We start from the raw sequence: 20,719 nt of genomic DNA, 5'->3' as shown, positions 1-20,719 counted from the left end.
CGCGCGTGTGTGTGTGTGCGTGTGTGTGTGTGTGTGTGTGTGTGTGTGTGTGTGTGTGTGTGTGTGTCCGTGCGTGCGTGCGTGCGCACGCCTGATTAAACCCCAACAAGGGACGCGGCGAGGCTCGCTCGCGCGCGCTCGTGCTCGCTGCTGACGGGGCCGAGCGCATCCCGCCCGTCGTCGTCGCCGTTTCGGGAGTGCGCGCGCGCGCGAGCATCAAGGGCAAGAGACGCGAGCATCCTCTTCTTCATCATCGTCATTCGTCATCTTCACCTTCGGCGTCGTTGTTTCGAAGGAAAGGTGCGCGTGCGTTAACTGACGTGTGGCGCGTGCTTGTGCGCGGGAATCAACAGGGCTGAGCGCGCGCACGGCCAAAAAAGAACAACAACACAAGAGAAGGAGAGAGACCAGCGCGTCGACATCCGTAAAAAGCAAGCGAACCGTGAACCGAGCCACAAGCCGGACCTGTGGCTGGCCCAACGGACGCGCCAAGGAGACCGGAAGCAGCTGGGCTAATTGAGCCAAGAGGGAATCGGCGGATGCTTTTATTCTGAAAAAACAAACAAACGAACGAACAGTAAGTGCTTTTATTTGTGAACCCCTGCTTTGACTTCCTTCTGTACTTGGTGACGTCATCGTACCCGTGAACACCGTGCAGCTCATGTGGTAACCCCCTCACCCAACTAGTGTGTATGTGTGTGCGCGCGCGCGCGCGAGTGTGCATTGCGGCGTGCAGTGCTGTCTGTGTAAATCTTGTATTTGCTGTGCGTAGTCTGTTGTGCGTGTGTATGGTGGTTTTGCAGTGCGATTTATTTGTCGTGTGTATTGTTTGCGTGTCATGCATGAAGTGAATTCTTGTGTGGGTGCATGGTTTATAGTCAGTTTTTATTTAGAGGGTGGTGTGTAAAAACCCTTGTTCGTGTGTGTGTGACTGTGTGTGCATTGTGTATCTTTATGGAAAAAAATCTTCTATGTTGTGTGTGTTTGTTACATGTGTGTTGTTTGCACTGTTGTTGGTGTGTGTACAGTGAGCCATTGTGGGTTAAACGTGTTGTCATTGTGTGTCCTATATTTGTTTTTGTGTGCAAAGGCTCGTGTGTGTGTGTGTGTGTGTGTGTGTGTGTGTGTGTGTGTATGTATCTTTTAAGCGTGTTGTTTTGGGTTCAACGAGTGTTGTGTGTGAAATGCTGGTTGTTACTGTGTGTGAGAGTTTATGTGCTCTTGTGTGTAAAAACATGTTGATTGTGTGTGTTTTGTGTGTGTGAAATGTGTGCTGTATCGTGTTGTAGTGTGGTGTGCATGTTTGTCTTAAGTGTTGTTTTGAGTTCAAAGTGTGTCAAATGTGCTTCTGCTGTGTGTAAAGCATAATTATTTGCTGACGTGTTTTGTGTGCGCAGGCCGTTTGTCATATTTTTAGGCGGATTGCCAACATTTGATAAGTGACATGACAACTATGCCATCGGCATGCTACTAAACGGCGCTCATCTGCTCCCCCTAGTGGAGGTGCGTGCGTCGCTGCTGCTGCTGGCGCTGCACTGCGGCGCGGTGGCGCTGTGCGGCTGCGAGCCGCGCGTGGTCAACGTGGGCGCCGTGCTGAGCCAGAAGCGCTACGAGCAGGTGTTCCGCGACGCGGTGGCGCACGCCAACGCCGCGTACGGCCGCGACCGCTTCAAGATGAACGCCATCGCCGTCACGCACAAAGCCAACGCCATCCAGATGGCGCTCTCCGTGTGCGAGGACCTCATCTCCAACCAGGTCAGACCATGCGGGAAATCAATCGTCCGGTCCGGGGCGTACATGCTCGCCGCTAACGCAACACGCGTTACAAGCGAGATGCGCCCGCTGTCACGTGAAGTCCAAAATTGTGTGCACGTGCTGAATATGCGAATCCGAAGTGACCCGATGCTTGCGGAATTAATTGGGGGACTTGCCCTAAATGGGCTTTCATAGACTTTTGTTTTGGTGCCGTCTCCTCATTCCTTATCTTGTAATATTTTGCGCACCCCTCAAATCTTCGCTGTGACTATAAATAGTGTCATTTGCCTCTAAAATCATTAGAAGTACACCTTTTCAGAATATTATATCCATTTTATCATTCAAACAAAGAAAAAAATACATGCTGAATAACTTTCTCATCATTTTTTATACTCCCTGCACACACTCTTGAGAGCATCACTGCCACCTACTGTAGGGGATGTGCAGTTTCAGTCCAATATGATTTCAAGGTGTAGGAAAAAAATATTCGTTTTTATTTTACTGCAAAAATGTGGAAAGTATTTTGAATTTGGGAGGGTTCAAATCAGTTCCAAAATGTTGCCGGAGTAGGCAGTCTCGTAGAAAGCGTCCTCAAGTGCCGAAGAAAACTGTCAAATGGGGGCAACGAGAGTATTTGGGGACTTGGGAATTTCACTTGGCTTGGAATGCTCAAGCAGCGACATCATCGCGGCCAGCAATCGTTGGCCACTCGCAGCACGCACGCACGCACGCACCCTCGCACAAATAGAGACACACGCACTTCACGAGGTCACCCGCGGCTCAAACGAGGCCAACATGCCGTCCACCGAGATGGACGTCAGATTAACGGCATCACGCACTCATCCGCACGCGTGGATTACACACACAGATACACGCGTGCGCACACGCGTCCAGACACATGTACGCATGTAATAAACACACATTTGTGCACACCCATTACAACAAGCACAGACACACATGGCAAATAACACCCACCAAAGTGATAGACGAAGGCTCCCTCCCTCGCACAAACGCCGACGCTTTGTGACTGTTTTAGGTGTACGCCATCTTGGTGAGCCACCCGCCTCAGTCCAACGACCACCTGACGCCGACGCCCGTGTCCTACACGGCAGGCTTCTACCGCATCCCCGTGGTTGGCCTGACCACGCGCATGTCCATCTACTCCGACAAGGTGAGCGCTCGCCTCGCCGCTAGTGAAGGCACACGCTCGCTTCGCCCGCTAACCCGCCGCCCGTCCGCCCGCAGAGCATCCACCTGTCCTTCCTGCGTACGGTTCCGCCGTATTCGCACCAGGCCAGCGTTTGGTTCGACTTAATGCGAGAGTTCCGCTGGAATCACATCATCCTCATCGTCAGTGATGACCACGAAGGGCGAGCCGCGCAAAAGAGACTCGAAACGCTCCTGGAGGAGAAGGAGACCAAGGTGATGCGCTCACCCTCCGGCCGGCACAAAAAGTCATGCAGACTGGAACTTCGCACAGGCAGATGGACATACATGCACACACAAAAAAAATGTACACAATAACACGCACGTAAAAGACATCGTGGGGAGGCAAATGGACACACCCCCGCAAATTCACTCCCACGCACACAACAGACACATTCACACGCGCACACTATGGATAGACACACTGACAGATGGGCACTCACACAAACGTAAACACGCACACCCGTGGCTACATACACACACATTACAGACACACACTGGCACATATGTACACATGCACACTAGTGGATATACACACACACACACACATAAACTTGAATGACACGTACACACACTCCTGCACAGTATGGACAAACGCACAAATAACACACACACACACACACACACACACACGTCTTCTTTCTGGTGTGTCTTTGTGAGGACGTTACCATGGTGACAGCTGGCCTCACGTTCCACCGTTCAAACGTGAAAGCATCAAAATGTGACGCTGTTACTGCAGCAACTCTTCGCCGACTCTCGGGGAAGCGCCCTCGCGGCGGGACTTCCTGCGTCATCCTCATTGTCATCCTCCTGCTGCTTCTTCTTCTTCTTCTTCTTCTTCTTCTTCCTGCTCCTCCTCATAGGTCATGTGACTGGTGAACTGGGGTCATGTGACTAGGGCCCAGTTAGTTGCCCGCCGCCGGCCGCTAGCCACATGCTAACAGGAAGAGCTCATTGAACGCTGTGCTCGAAACTTTTCTTTTTGGTCACGTGTTAGCGCTTTAGCATCTGATAGCACTGCTCTGCTGTGTCAAAATTAACAACTGAGATCATGTAGTTGCACAAGTCTGAACACCCTCGTACAACTGGGAATGTGGCTTTGTTCAAAATGAAACGGTCCCTTTCAAATTCATATCCCTGGACTTTCAGGTGGTAGAGTGGTGGTCTCCCAATCCCAAGGTTGTGTGTTCGATCCTCAACCCTTGTGAGCATGTGGACTTCCACACTTCTTTTTCTCCAAATGTTGTGTGTAACTGTTGGACTTAATTCTTGTTGTTGACAAGCCTGGTGAAAATCTTTTTAAAAACGAGAAACTTCTGACTTACTTTCAATGTCGATCCATTCCTTGTGATGAGAACGTTGCCCCTACCAACATGGTCGCCACATAGTTTAGCCAGGTTGCTAGCAGGCTTGCTGTTGAATCGCGTCGCCGCTGTACTAACTAAGCATCACTACTACCGATGGTTTTGCGTATTTTGCCGAATTTCGTTTAAGTGAGCGAGTTGAGGTTTTTGCTAAGCTAAGCTAACACTTTCATTCTGTGGCAAAAGAAAGTTGATGTTCGTTGCTTTTGTGTCGTTGTGGCCCAGCGAGTTTCACCCTCTTTGTTCTGCGCCTGTAAAAATAACTCGAGGTCTAAATTTGTCTCCCATTGTCAGCTCATTTGCATATCAAACAAATGAAAGCACACATTGCGCACACAAAGTTGTCATCATTTGACAAAATCAAGCCATCAACACTAAAAAACAAACTAACCGAAAGAAAGCTAGAAAGCATACCAACTCATGCTGATGAAATCACACCTGCGCGTGCAGTCATGTCGGCAGGTTTCATGTGTGAGGTGTGTGTGTGCGTGCGTGTGTGTGTGTGTGTGTGTGTGTGTGTGTGTGTGTGTGTATGTGTGTGTGTGTGCGCGCACGCGCGTGTGTGTGTGCCCATGTGTATCAGCATTTATGCGTGTGTCAATGTCTGGGTGTATAGGTGTGTTTCATTCCTGTTGTGCTGCGTGCGTGTTTTGCGGCGGGCGTGTGTGTGACGTTCTTTCTGTTGTCACACGGCCATCAGACTAAAATCAGGAACAATGAAAACATGGAGCAACACGGCTTTGACTTCCGGAGAACGCCTAAGGTAGAAGATTGTCTAAGGTAGAACGCTTGCATGGTCCAAACGCTGCACGCCGCCCGTCCGACCGGCCAATCTCGTCCACCGGCCACAGCCCCGCCCACCCAATCCAGAGATAGCCCTTATCCTGGAGGCAGCCATCTTTCTTTTGGTTTGTCATGACTTTGGGAATGCAGGAGAGACACGCCCGTTCCCCCCCACCCACCTACTCTCCCACCCCATGTAAGGGATGCATGCGGGGTCTGACAGACGACACCCACCAGGCGGGACCTCCCACTTCTCTACAAACACCCCCAAGTCCCCAACCCCTCTCGAGTCTTTGGTTTTATTTGCGCTCGCTAACATGCTAACATGCACGCCCCTGATTGGTTGGTTGGAGCCTTGCATGTCCACCAGCTTTCACTTCCACTTCCCGCTCCCCATTGGATGCCCCCCAGTAACCCCCCTCACCTTTGCACAATTGATTATTATTACTATGGGGAGAGTGGGAGCATGGTCGGGGAGGGTGCGGCTAATGTGCTAACGTAGCGTGTGCTATGATGTGTTGTGACGTCTCCGTGTGGACTTCAGGCCGAGAAGGTTCTGCTGTTTGGTCCAGACACCAACCTGACAGCCCTGCTCCTGGACGCAAAAGACCTGGAGGCCCGCGTCATCATCCTCTCTGCCAGGTCAGTGAGCTGACCGGTAACTGCTAACGTGCTAACGGCTTACTAGCTGCTTTTCGGTTACATGATGTTGAGTGCTTGCTAACAGGGAGCTAGTTGCTAGTTAGCTTGAAGTGTGTCACATGACATGTCACATAATTTAGTGGAACTTCCGTCTCATTCAATTTGCATACAGCATAACAGCTAAATGCAGCTTCACCATGCTTATTTTGAACTATGGGCTCCACTAATTGACCCAAGTCTGTGAATCACTGGACTTGGTCGCCGAGGCCCTCCCGTATCTGGACCATTGGCACGAGGGCGAACGGCCATCTTCAGTTGACATCTAACTGAACAGGCAGCTAGCTGCTCGCTAACTACCAGATAGCAACTTGCCACGCTAACAAGGGTCCCGTTTGCTGTGTTTGTGTTGTGCGTCCATGTGCGGCAGCGAGGACGAAGCGGCGGGCGTTTACAAGGCGGCCCGTCATCTAAACATGACCGGTTCCGGCTACGTCTGGATCGTCGGGGAGAGAGAAATGAGCGGAAGAGCTTTGACTGAGGCACCGGACGGTATGGAGCACGTGGGAATTATCTTCCGCTTCCCGTCTCTGTTTTGCTTCCATTCAACTTGTTTTCTATCTGTACGCGTCCACGCATACTTGCCGAGATAGCATCGAGCTACATTAGCAAGTGGATGCCGAAGTGCTGCTCAGCTAACATCCAGCTACATCAGTAAATGTTTGTTAAATAGCTTCCTGATCAGCATCCAGTGTGTATGTGTGGAAAAATTACAAAGATGAATTGATTTTTACACGAGAGCAAGGTTATCAGACGTACATTCTGAAGATGATTCTGGTGCAATATGACTGCAGGTCAGTGTAAGATCACAAGACACCCAGCAAACTGGAAGCCCATGCAAGTCCGCTCGTTGACTTCAAATTTAGCACAAGCCTAGAAAAATGTTGTAAAAATGGAGATTTAGGTTTGAAAAAAATGGCCTGACCTAAAAGTTTTGGGAAGGGGAACTGTTGACTGAGTCTCATACCGCATGCACTTGATCTTAGGAGAAATTCCCAAGTGGTGACTAAAACGAGGACACGTTGTAAGTCATGGTTCACTAACGATGAGCCACGACCACGCGCATAGTGGCAAGATGTAAAACGACAACACTGAGGAACACCGAAACTATTGCATAATCAGAGTCTAGTCGTGGATTGTGGCGAGGCTAACAATATAGCCACCTTAGCAAGTGGATAGCAGCCAGGCTAGCATGTACCCTCAAAAGCAAGTTGATTGCAGCTAGGGTAGCGTGTAGCTTCATTAGCAAGTGGATAGCGCCTGGGCTAGCATGTAGCTTCAGTACAAGTGGATAGCGGCTTGGCTATGATGTAGCTTCATTCCGCCGTTGATCTTGAGTCACCTGACGCAAGGAAAAGTTGTTGTTGCTAATGCGTTTAGCAGACAGTTGCTCTGAGTTACCCCCTCACCGCCACTTGGATGGTAACATGGCAGCTGTGATGCGGGAAGCTAATGACTAATTAGCTTCTCTTTGGCGCTGCGTGGTCTCTGCTTTGATGTTTTTTGCCGGTTGAAGGTTCAAACATGCCAATCATGTTTGAACGCGTCAATCCTGTTGCGCGTGCGTGTGCCTTTCACTGTTCTAACACTTTTTGTTTGTGTCATCTTCTTTAGCTTCTTTCTCCTCACCGCCGCCTGTCTGCCTTTTGTCATGTTACGCCGGCGAGGGCGGGGCTTGAATACAGTGACCCCCCCCCCCCCCCGCCGTTTGTCGCGTGGGATACGCTGCAGACCCCCGCGATAAGAGAAAATCTGCAATGCAGACAAAAATGCATCGAAAAAATCATTTAACCCCCCTCACATGCGTCTCGACATATAAGTGACCTTATTTTTGGGTTTGTCGAGTTACCAGTCGTTTCTTTTCGCTTTGAGTAATAAGCAAAGCTTTGGGATTGAAGGGCTGCACGATGGCTGCAAATGTTCTGGGTTTGGTCATGTAACCTAAGCCCACCCTTAACTTGTGATGTCATCTTCAGTCGACAGCAAGTGGCAAAATGGCCGCCCCGTGAGCTGGATCAAAACGTCTGCATTTTGTTGCTTCATTCATATTTCACAAAGGCAATATTCATCACAATGCCATATTTAGAGCAACGGGGTGCTCGAGAGCATATTATTGGATAGAACAATTTTTACTTGACTCCCACTCTATGGGGTGAAGCGTGCTTGCTTCAAACTGTTCTTGTGTCACTCTCAGTTCAAGTTTACGCCAAAACTGACACAAAAAAGAGACAATTAACCCTTTTTTAAAATTTTAACACTAAAAATGTTGGGCCGAAATACAGTTTAGTGAACGTTAGCTTAATGCTAACACCATAGATGGGCAAATTACAAATTAGCATAGATTGTTAGATAGTTGCGTGGGGGGGTTCACTGTAATAATGTTTGCTGGTGGGGGTTGGGGGGCGCAGACTTCTTGTGTTGCCACGGTAACTGATGGTGGGGATGTCATTGTCTGAACAAACGCTGGTAAGACAACGCCGACGCTTCTCACGCTGCCATTGGTCAGCCCCGGCCACGCCCACTGTGACGTGGCCCAAGTTGGTAACGCACACGCACACCCACACGTCCATGAGTTGACGACTCACTCACACATGACAACACGTGACAAGGATGTACACCTGACGTGTCATGTCAGCCTGTCGTCAACTCATTGACACATGACAATCACGTGACAAGTCATCACGTGTGACAACAAGTCCTCTCGTCATCAAGCGATGACCCACTAATCATATGAGGACTCGGTGGCACACATGACAACTCGTCAGGTGTACAAGTCACGTGTCAGCGGGCCGTCATTTGACAACTTTTCGACATGATACGTTTTTTTACGTGTTGTCACATGTCAACAAGGTTTCATGTGTCATCACGTGACGACTGTTTGACTCGCGTGTTAGCAGATTGTCACGTTTCAATTCCTTGTCACGTATGAAGGAGTTGTCACGTGTCAGCAATTTGGGTCAAGTCAAAAATGATGCATGGTCATCATATCTCAATGAGTTGTCGCGGATTGCCATGTGAAGGGCCTTCGCGTGTCAACATGTTGTCATGTGTCAACACGTCATGTGTCAAAGAGTCGTCACACAATAAGTTGTCCCGTGTACATGAGTTGTCACGTGTTATCACATCAACATGTTGTCACGTGCCCGCGGGTCACCACGTGTGAACGAGTTATTATTACGTGTTTTCACGTGGTGAATCGTCACGTGGCAACGTGTCGTCACGTTCCGACATGCTATCGCGTGCCTGCAAGTCATCACGTCAACGAGTTAGCACACGTTTTCACACGTCGAGTCGTCATTTGGCAGCGTGTTGTCACGTCCGGACATGTTAGCATGTGCAAGTCATCACGTGTCAGCGAGTTATCACGCGTTATCACGTGGTGAGTGGTCACTTGGCAACGTGTCGTTACGTTCCGACATGTTAGCACGTGCCTGCGAGTCATCACGTGTCAACGAGTTATCGCGCGTTTTCACGTGGTGAATCGTCACATGCCAACGTGTCGACTCTTGTCAGCAAGTTGTCACGTGTCCGTGAGTTGTCATGCTTTGTCATGTCACGCATCACTACGTGTCATCGAGATGCGACGTATGAAGGAGGGTCAGCCGTTGGCGTGTGCTGAAAGCTTCTTGACAAGGAAGGCCTGGCTTCACATCGTTTCACATTCCAAGCTTCCTCAAGTGGACCTTTTTTTTTTTTTTGAAAAAAAAAGGTCTCCTGATTATTGTCTGAGGTCACATGACCATCCAACATGCTGACCTGAGGAGGTGGGCTCACCTCCTGCCAATCACAACGTGGATGCCACACAACAAGATAGTGTGATCAAATGCGGATTGGAGGCGATTCCTTGATCAGAGACCTTCAGTGTTCTTGACACACGTGACCTTCTTCACCAGACACATGGTGAAGAACATGGACCATAATCAAGTTAGCTTAGCTCTGCCTAGTTAGCATTCCAATCATTTCATTTCCTTCCGAAATGAAAACTTCAAAACAACTACATAGTCTTCCGTGTTTTTTTGTTTTTGTTTTTGCACTATGCTAATACTGTTAGCCACTTTTCGGTGGTCTTTCCAGTGATCAAGCTAGCAAACAGTATTAGCCAGTTTTGGAGGTAAAAAGTCAATGGGAAATTTGCATGGCCCCCAAAAATGCACAGCATTCTTTTTTTTTTTTTTTTTTATAATCAGCATGCCTTTGTTACTTAAGCACACTGGAGAATATGTCTGATTGTGAGCGAGTTTTAACAGGTGTTTTCTTTGGGGGAATGGTAACAACAGTTTACGGCGGGCAATGCTAATGGCGTGTGTGACGCTAACAGTGTGAGCCGGTTTCAACATCTGGTATTTCATTAAGCAATGCGAACGGCGCTAATGGAGTTTGCAGTCGCCTGTGTGACTGGTGAAAACAGTTTTGGAGCTTTTTAATTAACAGGCGGCTGTGAACTCCCAGCATGCGTTTTGGTGCCTGGAGTGTCTGAAACTGTAATTAAGGACATGAGTGTAATTAGCATGTGTGGGCGTGCGGGCATGTGTGTGTAACTTATGAGGACACCGTTAGATCTCTGCCTGCGTGTGAGTGTGTGTGTGTGTGTGTGTGTTTGTGTGCGTGTATTCGTGTGTGCATGCACGTGTGTGTGTAACCCGTGTGTGTGTGTGTGTGCGTGTGCGTGTGTTGGTTAGGCTTGCTGGGTCTGCAGCTGATAAACGGTAAGAACGAGTCGGCTCACATCATGGACGCCGTGGGAGTCGTGGCGCAGTCCCTGCAGGAGCTTCTGGACAAAGAGAACATCACGGAACCTCCGCGCGGGTGTGTGGGCAACACCAACATCTGGAGGACCGGACCCCTCTTCAAAAGGTGCACCACTACACGGGTCCACACCACGGTTGTGGTACCCAAAATAAACGAAATAACGACAACAAAAAAATACAATTGAAAAAATGAGTGTGAACAAAATAAAATAAGAATGAGATGTAGCTAATATCAGAAACCGACGTGTCGCCAAGTTTTATCACGTCAGCAGTTTGTCACGTGTCGTTGCGAGTCATTGTCAATTTTGACAGTTTGCCACTTTCGAAGTTTTTTTTAAATGCCGACATCTTGCCAAATTGCCAAATGTGTGACGAATGTTCGTCAGCTGACTCATTTTGCCACTTTCATTGCCGTATTCAAACATAATACAGTCAACCCCCGTGGATTTGCACCCCCCCCCCCCACCTCCACCCACCCACATTTTGTCGTCAGGGTGCTGATGTCATCCAAGTATGCCGAGGGCCTGACCGGTCGCATCGAGTTCAACGACGACGGCGACCGGCGCTTCGCCACTTACAATATCCTCAACTACCAGCAGAAATCTGGAAGAATTGTACAGATCGGAATATTCAACGGATCGCAGGTGGGGGACAATCCACGCACCCATACATGATTACACGCGATAAGACGTGATCACATGTATGTTCATGCACGTGTGTGTCAGGTGGTGATCAACCCGCAGAGGAAGATCATCTGGCCTGGCGGGGAAACCGAAAAGCCAGTCGGCTACCAGATGTCAACCAAACTCAAAGTCTGCTAAACAGCTAACGTGCCAAAATGCTCATTTATTAATATGCTAATGTTCGAAGATGGCAATGTGGTAACATGCTCATGGGCTAATGTTTCAATGTGCTAACATGATAATGTGCTTATGTGCTCATTTGCAAATGTAATGGGAGGCTAATGTGCTAAAGTATTCATGTGCCAACATGCTAGTATCCAAACGGATTGTTTCAATGTGCAAATTTGTTCAAACGTGTGCTAATATGCAAACATGCTAATATGTGAACGGACCAATGCTCTTAACGTACGCGTGCTAATGTCTTAATATGCAAATTTTATAATGCAGCAATGTGCTAATGGGTGAATACACGAATGTTGTAATGTGCTAATATATGCTAATTTGCGTGTGCGTGCAGATCGTGACCATTCACCAGGAGCCGTTTGTGTATGTGAAGCCCACAAAAGCGGACGGAACGTGTAAGGAGGAATACACGGTCAACGGAGTCCTCATCAAGAAGGTTATCTGCACTGGACCCAACGGAACCATCCCAGGTTTCTCTCTCTCGCTCACACACACACAGACACACACACACACACACACACACACAAAAAAGGTCCCCGTGTATGATGTGTTCACACAGCGCATTTTGTGTGTGTTTCAGGTCAGCCGACGGTTCCTCAGTGTTGTTATGGCTTCTGCATCGACCTCCTCATCAAGTTGGCCATGAGCATGAACTTCACTTATGAGGTTCACTTGGTGGCCGACGGGAAGTTTGGAACACAAGAGAGGGTAAGAATCGGCTCCACCATGCACATGCAAATAACGTATACGGGCACGTATACGCTTTTACATAAACATCCATATTTCAGGTACACATCCCGCATCATCCATCAACTAACAGCGTCTCCTATGTACATGTATCATTGATATACATGCATTATACATGTTTACAAACATAATGCATGCCAACATGTATTATACATGTTTATACAAGATCCATGATTTTCTTGCGCGCATGTTTGTGTGAGCGTGTGTATGTGTGTGCGCGCGTGTGTGTTTGTGAGCTGCTGATTGAATGTATCAGAGGTCTTTGTTGCCATAACAACACCGTCTCACAGGCGTATCTTTGTTGTTAAAGCAGCACATTGCCTTGTTGCCTTGGCGACACATTGTAGTGTAATTGTTGTTGTTGCCACGGCAACACTGTGTCACATCGTTTCCTTGGTGCCGTGACAACACCTTGTCACACCGTTGGCTTTGTCGTCATGACGACAGCTTGCCACATGGCTGCCTTGCCATTCAGGGCGGCTGTTTTCCACATTCATATTCAGGAGAACAGCCATCCAATCAGGGCAAAGCTTTTTTTTTGCATGTTGAATATTAATGAATATTAATGAGCCGCTAGAATAGCTTGAAAATGGGCATTTGCAAGCAGCAAAGGAGGCGGGGCATCTGTCCTCTCCAAGCACGACCCGGGCTGCGCCTTGACTTTGCATCTGTGGCTCGGCGCGGTTACGAAGCGTGTGTTGCCGTCCCACGCGGTTGCAGGTGAACAACAGCAACAAGAAGGAGTGGAACGGCATGATGGGCGAGCTCCTGGGGGGTCTGGCCGACATGATCGTGGCCCCCCTCACCATCAACAATGAGCGCGCGCAGTACATCGAGTTCTCCAAGCCTTTCAAGTACCAGGGACTCACCATCCTCGTCAAGAAGGTAGGAAGCCTTCTCGCCAGCGGCCGCGAGCGCCGCAGTGAGAATGAGAAGTCGATTAGGGACAGTTTGCTGCGCATTGCGTGAGTGCAGGAAATCCCTCGCAGCACACTGGACTCGTTCATGCAACCTTTCCAGAGCACCTTGTGGCTCCTTGTCGGCCTGTCGGTCCACGTGGTGGCAGTGATGCTCTACCTATTAGACCGTTTCAGGTAGGAACACCCCCAACATCGTGGTGCGTCCCGTGTCAAATGTCAGTTGTAGTCTCTGCTGCGTGCCGCTATATGAAATGTTGGCTAGTAACGTGTGCATGTTCGCGTGTGTGCGTGCAGCCCATTCGGAAGGTTCAAAGTGAACAGTGAAGAAGAAGAAGAAGACGCCCTCACCTTGTCCTCGGCTATGTGGTTCTCCTGGGGAGTCCTCCTCAATTCCGGGATCGGAGAAGGTAAGCCCGGCGTGTTGTCCCCGAGCATGTCGGAAGCGTGTCTGAAGCTTGTGCCCCGCCCCCTCCACCTCAGGAGCCCCGAGGAGTTTTTCGGCAAGGATTCTGGGAATGGTGTGGGCGGGCTTCGCCATGATCATCGTGGCATCGTACACGGCCAACCTGGCCGCCTTCCTGGTGCTGGACCGGCCTGAGGAGCGCATCACTGGCATCAACGACCCCAGGGTCAGCGCCCGCACGGCCGCCGCCGCGTCGCCATGTCCGCCGTTTCTTCACAAACGCGCGCGCAGATGAACACCCAAGGCGTCGCCATCGTCGTCGTCACTCTCCTTTCCCGATGTCGTCCGCTCGTTCCTGCCCTCGTGACGTCGTCGCAGTCGTCACGCCACCGGGCCTTCATCATCACCATCACGTCCTCCTCCACGTCATCGTCCATCCCATGTTCATCATCATGTCCCCCCGTCATGGTCACGCCAGGGTAACTTTCAATTTTTCAACTGCGGCTGTTTCACGTCTGAAGGCTTTTTGCGCCTTGCTGTGTATTCCCCGCGGTTTGGCCGTGTTTGTCCGTTGTGGTAATGTGGCCTTTGCATGCACACTGCATCTGGTTTGAGTGTTTTGTTCACGTTGTAATTTGTGTGCGAGCGTTCTTCCATGTGATCACGTTCCACGGCTATTGTCTGCGTGTTTGCATGTTTTCTGTCTGTTTGGCTTGTTTTTGCACGCGTGTCTGCCATCGGCGTGCTGAATTTCTCCTGCGTCCGTCCGTCAGCTGAGAAACCCGTCGGACAAGTTCATCTACGCGACGGTGAAGCAGAGTTCAGTGGACATTTACTTCCGGCGTCAAGTGGAGTTGAGCACCATGTACCGGCACATGGAGAAGCACAACTACGAGAGCGCCGCCGAGGCCATCCAGGCTGTCAGAGACAAGTGAGAACTCGACGTCTCCTCCTGCATCCATTTAAAACCATTTATTATCGGCATTAATTTAAAACAATCGGTTCATTTTTTTAATGCGAGATTAATGCGGCACCACGTCACAGCGGATGTTACGTTGCTCTAAAATAATAAAATGTGCTCCAAGTTTGAATAACTGCTCCAATTGAAAAATGTTCATCTAAAATTGAAAATTGAAATTGTTGTTTCAGTAAATATAAATAACACGATTTCATGTTGATGAGAGCATTAAAATGGGAAAAATAGGAGAAAAAAAAATCAAAGGAAATTTAGAATAGATAAAAAAATCTGTGATTAATTACAGCTAATTCTGAGTTAACTATGAAATTATAAATTTGATCGCGATTAAATATTTTAATCGCTTGACAGCACGAACTAATTTTTTTTTTTTTAATCCTTTTGCGTGTTAGCCGGTTAAGCTAAGGTTGAATAAGAAGTGTTCTCGCTTGTGCCCCCGCTAGCAAGCTGCACGCCTTCATCTGGGACAGCGCCGTGCTGGAGTTCGAGGCCTCGCAGAAATGCGACCTAGTGACCACCGGGGAACTTTTCTTCCGCTCGGGCTTCGGCATCGGGATGAGGAAGGACAGCCCCTGGAAGCAGAACGTGTCACTCGCCATCCTCAGGTGAGCCGGCGACCTCCGCTGCCACCGTTCCCGCAAACTAACCAACCGGCTCTGCGGCTCAGTTCCCACGAGAACGGCGTGCCGGGAGGCCTCGTGGCGGGCATCTTCCTCATCTTCATCGAGATCGCCTACAAGCGCCACAAGGACGCCCGCAGGAAGCAGATGCAGTTGGCGTTCGCAGCCGTCAATGTCTGGAGGAAGAACCTGCAGGTGACCGCCGCCGCCACCTGACAACCGGCGACCATGACCGTGATGATGACACGCTAACATGTGTGTGCCTGTTCTTCCTCCTTGTGTAGCCGTACCCGACTGACATCACCGGTCAGATCAACTTATCGGACCCCTCCGTCAGCACCGTGGTCTGAACGCTGCGGCCACGCCCACCGCCGCACACAAAACCCCAACACACACGTACACAAAACACGCGAGCACATACCAGTAAGTCATTTTATTTTGCTAGCGTAAGTGTTCTAGTGTTTCCTGGTCATTTCGGGCGGAGTCAGTGGACACCGTAAAACGTACACAAGTTCTAATCCTTATGAATAATAATAATAATGAGAGGTTTGTAGGTCACACTGGGTACACTGTCGTGCGGTGTTGATGTGACATCAGCAAGATGTTTGTAAATAATTTCTATTGATTCTGAGCAATATAGCAAAAGCTCAACACCAGTTGCTGGCAGCTTTACGTCGCTGGCCGCCCGCCTGCCCCCGAGGCTCCGCCCCCTAACACTCCCACGGCATGCTGGGATTGATGATGTCATCAGACTCGTATTATGATGTCACTCTGTCTACCTCCACCGGCCAGCCAACACAAAGCAACAGAGTTCACGTGTCATCAAATGTTTCGCACACGTGAAAAACGCTTGCTGCTTTTTACTGGCTTCACACCGCTTTGTTTTGTTTTTAGCAGTGAGGAAATTAGCCACACGTAGCATTTTCACATAGCATGTTTCGCTCAGAATACTGACGGAGATTTGGGGCCTCGTGTACTGAAGTTGCGATATTTTTAATGAGAAGACAAAGTTTGCTTGACAGAGCAACGTGCATGTAAGAGCTACGCAAGATGAAGACTGGAGGCCATTTGTAATTGGGTGAATGGATTGAAAGTTTTGCGTCAATTCACAGAACCATCGCTCGTTGTTGACCGCGGATGACAGCATGCCAAAAAGATTTGCTTTTCGGGCCTCCGCTTTATTGTCCGGCGTCTCCAGCTCACATTTGGTCAAGATCCTAATTTTTTCATTTGTGACTCATGACTCTTGATAATGTGATTGTCGGATGATGCAGAGTGAGGAATTCCCACCGGCAGACCCTGTTTAGGCTCATTGATATGTGGGGGAGAAGAGGAGGAGTAAGATGTTGATTTAGTCAGTCGTTTTTTTTTTTTTGTGTGGATTTTCTGTATTTGGCCGCATGCCTTGTTTCAGCACAAAAACCGCGCATGTCTTTCTCCATGAGGCCCCTGGACACCTCGTCCAAACTTGTTAGCTGAGCTATTGCTAAGCTAAGTGAGCTTTTATTAACAAACTCGATGCGACGTAGCACTTTTTTTTTTTTTTTTGACAAAGCCCTGGTACACACGTAACGATACTAAGAGCTGTTTTCATTCCGACCAAGGATGACAAACAGCAGCTAATTTTTTGTTCATAGTCTGAAGTGAGTTCAAGTTGAACTACCTTCCCTTTTTTTTTTTTTTTTTCTCTTTTTTGCATCCCAAATAATTTTCTTTGGACAAGTCACAAGTGCTGATGACACTCATTAGCTCCTCCGACCAAATCTGGTTGGACTTTGCCCTTTTTCGTCTTTGACATACCTGTACATGAAATGAAGATTGCCTTTCTGTTGCAGAAAAGTATCCTACAATTCATGAGTCAACAAAAATACTCATTCAAAGGAAAATAACAATTGGGGGCAAATGAACGCAACATCTTTCTGGCGACCAACAAGGTCAATAAAAGTTCAGCACGGGGCAAAGCAGCCACAAAACGAAGCAATGATGGGAATCCATCTTTTTTTCAAAACATAATCGCAATGACAAACAAGCAAATGACCGTAAAGAAAACCAAAACACGCCAGATTTCCTCGCTGTGGAGATGATCTCAGCACACAAGATACAGTGCAAAATTGCCTTTACAGCAGCTTCTATATTTTTTGAAATTCTACTTTCTTCCTTTCATAACTTTGCTGCTGTAAATTGGCAATTTCTCCATTGTGAGACGATTAAATGTTTTCTTATTCTTATTATTCTTCTTCTTAAGCTGTTTCACGCTGATTTTTCATCTTCACGTGTGGCCTCTGTCACAAATCCTTGCGTGCGTACCAGACCTTTCGTGAGAATCGAATATGGACGGACGCTAATCGAGTTTTTCAACTTGAGCCAGTAACGTTGTGAAATTTTTGTTTGCGTTTCTTGGTCTGCCACGTGTAGCATTTTCACTTAGCACAACACGTTAGCATGTTTAGCTGGTCGTACGAAACGCTCGCTAGTGCTACGTGAGCAAATATTAGCCCACATGCCCTGGGTGGCTAATGTTGTTAAATTGTTATTCAGACAATGCACTTTTGTTGACCAATGTGAGAATGAAATACTGATTTTTTTTTTTCTGATGCTAATTGTGCTAACAAAGCATACGGCAAATTTATAGTGATGTCATCAAAGGTTTTCAAGGCAAAATGATGTCTCAATGCACTTCTTTCATTGATGGTTATGTCGACTTCACGCGGGCGTCAAGACTTTTGCCCTTTTTTTTCCCCACCTAACTTAATGTCCCATTTCCTCCTAATGCTAGCTCAGCAGTTTAATTGAACTTTTCTTGTGAAAATAATTGAAAGTCAAGCTCTTTTATCCTTTATAGGGATTCACCGATGCCCTTGAACTTGTGGAAATCCTTCCATACTAGCCTCGAATAAGAGGCTTACGGACACTCCAGTTAAAGTTAAATATAAGGCAAAACACAATCAAGGGAAAGACACGCGTTGCCCATTTAAGCAAACAAACACTTGAGACCCTGTTTTGGTCAACAAAAAATGGGCAGAACTCTATCGCTGTATAAACATTCAAATGATAAATATTTTAACACATCAGTGCAGCAACGTACTGTGAGCCTAATGGCATAATTGCCCAAGTCACATTTTAGAAAAATAATTGAATACAGGACAAATTCACTTACATCAATTTAATCTTTGATCTCCAGGACTGAGAATCTAACCACACAAACTCCTTTCCCGCCAAAAACTGTTTAGTTTCTTTTTTTTTTTTTTAAACATTTGCATTTTTTATATCGTGATGACTTGTTTTTGCAATCATGTTATTACGCTAACGATATACAGAAAAGATAATTTGCATCACAATACTCGCAGGCACATTTTTTTTCCTACTCTGCGAAAAACAAGCTAGAATACTGTAGCTGCGCGTTTACATTCTTCCTTGTGTCTTTTCATCCAATGCTCACGTGTCATCTGCATGAGTGTTCCACACAGCCCCCGGTGGCCAAGGTCAGCGCAAGCGAATCAATATTGAGAACAGCAGAACATTTGGGGCGTGACAATGCGTTTTTTTGACAGATACGACACGTGTCCTTATAGGGCCGAACGATTCCGCACAAAGGGATAGATCGTGTTTTTTGAACAATGCGATAAAGACAATTTCAATACGATTTTTTCACACTTTTTTGTAAATACGCCTTTCCGAATTAAAGGTAACCCCAATTAAACTGTAGAATATTTTTTCAATTTTATTTTAAAACCGACTCATCTTTACCGATTCCAAAATATAAAAAGACAGCGTTGATATAAGACCAAATGAGTTCTCTTTCGACACGCTAACTTATTGTCAGAATATGATGCTTTTTTTTTTATGCATTGAAACATCAATGTAATCAAAGCCTTTTGATAAAGTGCTTCATATATCTGAACAATATTCAACATTCTCTTTTGTGGAACAAAAATGGAAAGACAAGTATTCAACTTGACAATTTTCACATGAAATGAACCTGCTACTGTGATTGTTCTGTCTCAAGAACAACTGCATGTAACAGGAAACAATTTTGCCAAAGGCTAATCATGTTGCATGCTTGATGTAAGTCCCCGGCACAGACCGGTGATTAAAAATAGCATTCAGACTTGAATGAAAAAAATAGAAGGCTACGTAACTTGAATTTTCGCCCAATTGCAAAAATAACTCCAGCTCGAAAAAGTGCCAAACAGGAAAAAAAATCATTCTCGCCACAGAGAAGACTGTTAACAACCCTGCCAAATTCAAATCCTTTGAAAAAAAGGTGGCTAAAAATAAGAGTTTTGAAGCAGTGGAAAAGGGAGCCATTCTCCCCGCTCTCAAACAATATGAGAGCCAAAACAACCTCCTAGTCAACTGTCAATCAAATATTACTATAACAACCTGGAAATAAAAATGAATGCTACTTTGCCTCGAGGCATATTTGAGTTCCCAAAATATATCCGCTTAAAGCCCACAGTGACTGGACTATATCCCTCTTTTTCACTCGGTGACAACAAGGCACTCTAAAGCATAGTACTTTACTCACACTTGATCTAAAAAAAAGTGGCATCGATGCATCCCTAGTCCTTAGACAAGAACCAACTTTGGACCTGCTCTACCAGGTCCATCAGTTATGAGGGCTCTCTTGTCGCCTTTTCAAATTGAAAACACGAAAGCATTTATGGGAAATTTGACCGATTTGCAAGATGTATTCATGTGATGATGCATTGGCTCCTCATGTTAGCGTGTTTTCCACCTTGTAAAAAGATGTCTTTCCCATCTTGCTAACCTGTGCTTGCTAACATTTTTTCTAAGCGCATTTATTTTGTCTATACTAATTAATGTAGCAACGCATTAGCCTTTAGCTCAGTGGCGTCACCGCGATTGACATGAACCGAGAAGAGCAACCTGCAGCAAATGTTAGCACTAACACGCTAATGCTATGTGCCGTCTTTGCGTGATGTCATATGCTGTGAAAGAGGCAGAGGTAAACTTTGGTGAGTTTTTTTTCTACTTCCTGTCTTGAAAAGTGTGCAAAAGTAACTGTAAATCAATTATGTTCATGTGAAAAATCAAAGTTTCTGACTGTAAACAATCATGTTCATGTCAAAATAAAAGTTTGTGACTGTAAAAAAATCATGTTAGTGTCCAAATGACCGTTTCTGACTGCAGGCAAATTAAGTTTACATATGTTTGGTTAATCAGTCAACAAAGGGGACTTTTATTTTGAAAGCGAGATTTTTTTTTTTTTAACAGTATCATTGCCGATTCTCTTGCTCCCTGATCTCAATGGATTGAATTTGGAATATCTACTTCCTCATTCTTCACAACTTCATTGCTTCCTATATTTTCCAGTCCAGAGGATGATCGATTTTTTTTTCTGAGATGTATTTCTAAACTGGCAAATTTTCATTGTCTACTTCTTTCAATTGGCTTAGAAATCGAATTTCAAGATATTTGACAGGTGCCACCTTGTCATGTAGACACAGGAAAAGTACAGCCCACCTGCAGTCTCTGACTACCCCTCACAGAGACCATATACTTTTATTTTGAAAGTTATGCATTTATTTTACGAGCACAAGTGAGGTAGCGAGCAACGGCGACGACAAATGTCTGCCGTGTAACCGACTTTTGGCTATACTTTACGACT

At 47.0% G+C, this 20,719-nt stretch overlaps 1 protein-coding gene across 2 annotated transcripts; it reads left to right on the top strand.

Annotated features, from left to right (window-relative positions):
• Positions 1 to 126: 126 nt before the first annotated feature.
• grin1b (glutamate receptor, ionotropic, N-methyl D-aspartate 1b) lies at positions 127 to 20,205 on the top strand. 2 transcript variants are annotated; one of them, XM_019885678.1, is made up of 20 exons: positions 129 to 577; positions 1,499 to 1,755; positions 2,792 to 2,926; positions 3,001 to 3,177; positions 5,026 to 5,088; positions 5,653 to 5,750; positions 6,178 to 6,299; positions 10,487 to 10,661; positions 11,049 to 11,199; positions 11,281 to 11,367; positions 11,756 to 11,891; positions 12,002 to 12,129; positions 12,889 to 13,053; positions 13,144 to 13,262; positions 13,383 to 13,495; positions 13,569 to 13,717; positions 14,265 to 14,422; positions 14,911 to 15,072; positions 15,135 to 15,282; positions 15,372 to 20,205. In XM_019885678.1, coding segments are annotated over exons 1-20 (2,610 nt in total). In that variant the 5' UTR covers positions 129 to 576; the 3' UTR covers positions 15,438 to 20,205. The 2 variants fall into 2 exon arrangements, with proteins under 2 accessions (XP_019741238.1, XP_019741237.1); XM_019885679.1 differs by lacking the exon at positions 5,026 to 5,088 and having other exon boundaries at positions 127 to 577; positions 15,372 to 15,437.
• Positions 20,206 to 20,719: the final 514 nt, after the last annotated feature.

Source organism: Hippocampus comes, unplaced genomic scaffold (assembly GCF_001891065.2).
Source record: "Hippocampus comes isolate QL1 unplaced genomic scaffold, H_comes_QL1_v1.1 scaffold78, whole genome shotgun sequence".
Lineage (NCBI taxonomy): Eukaryota > Metazoa > Chordata > Actinopteri > Syngnathiformes > Syngnathidae > Hippocampus > Hippocampus comes.
Note: the sequence above shows the minus strand (reverse complement) of the source record. Positions and strands in the feature narration are given on the sequence as shown.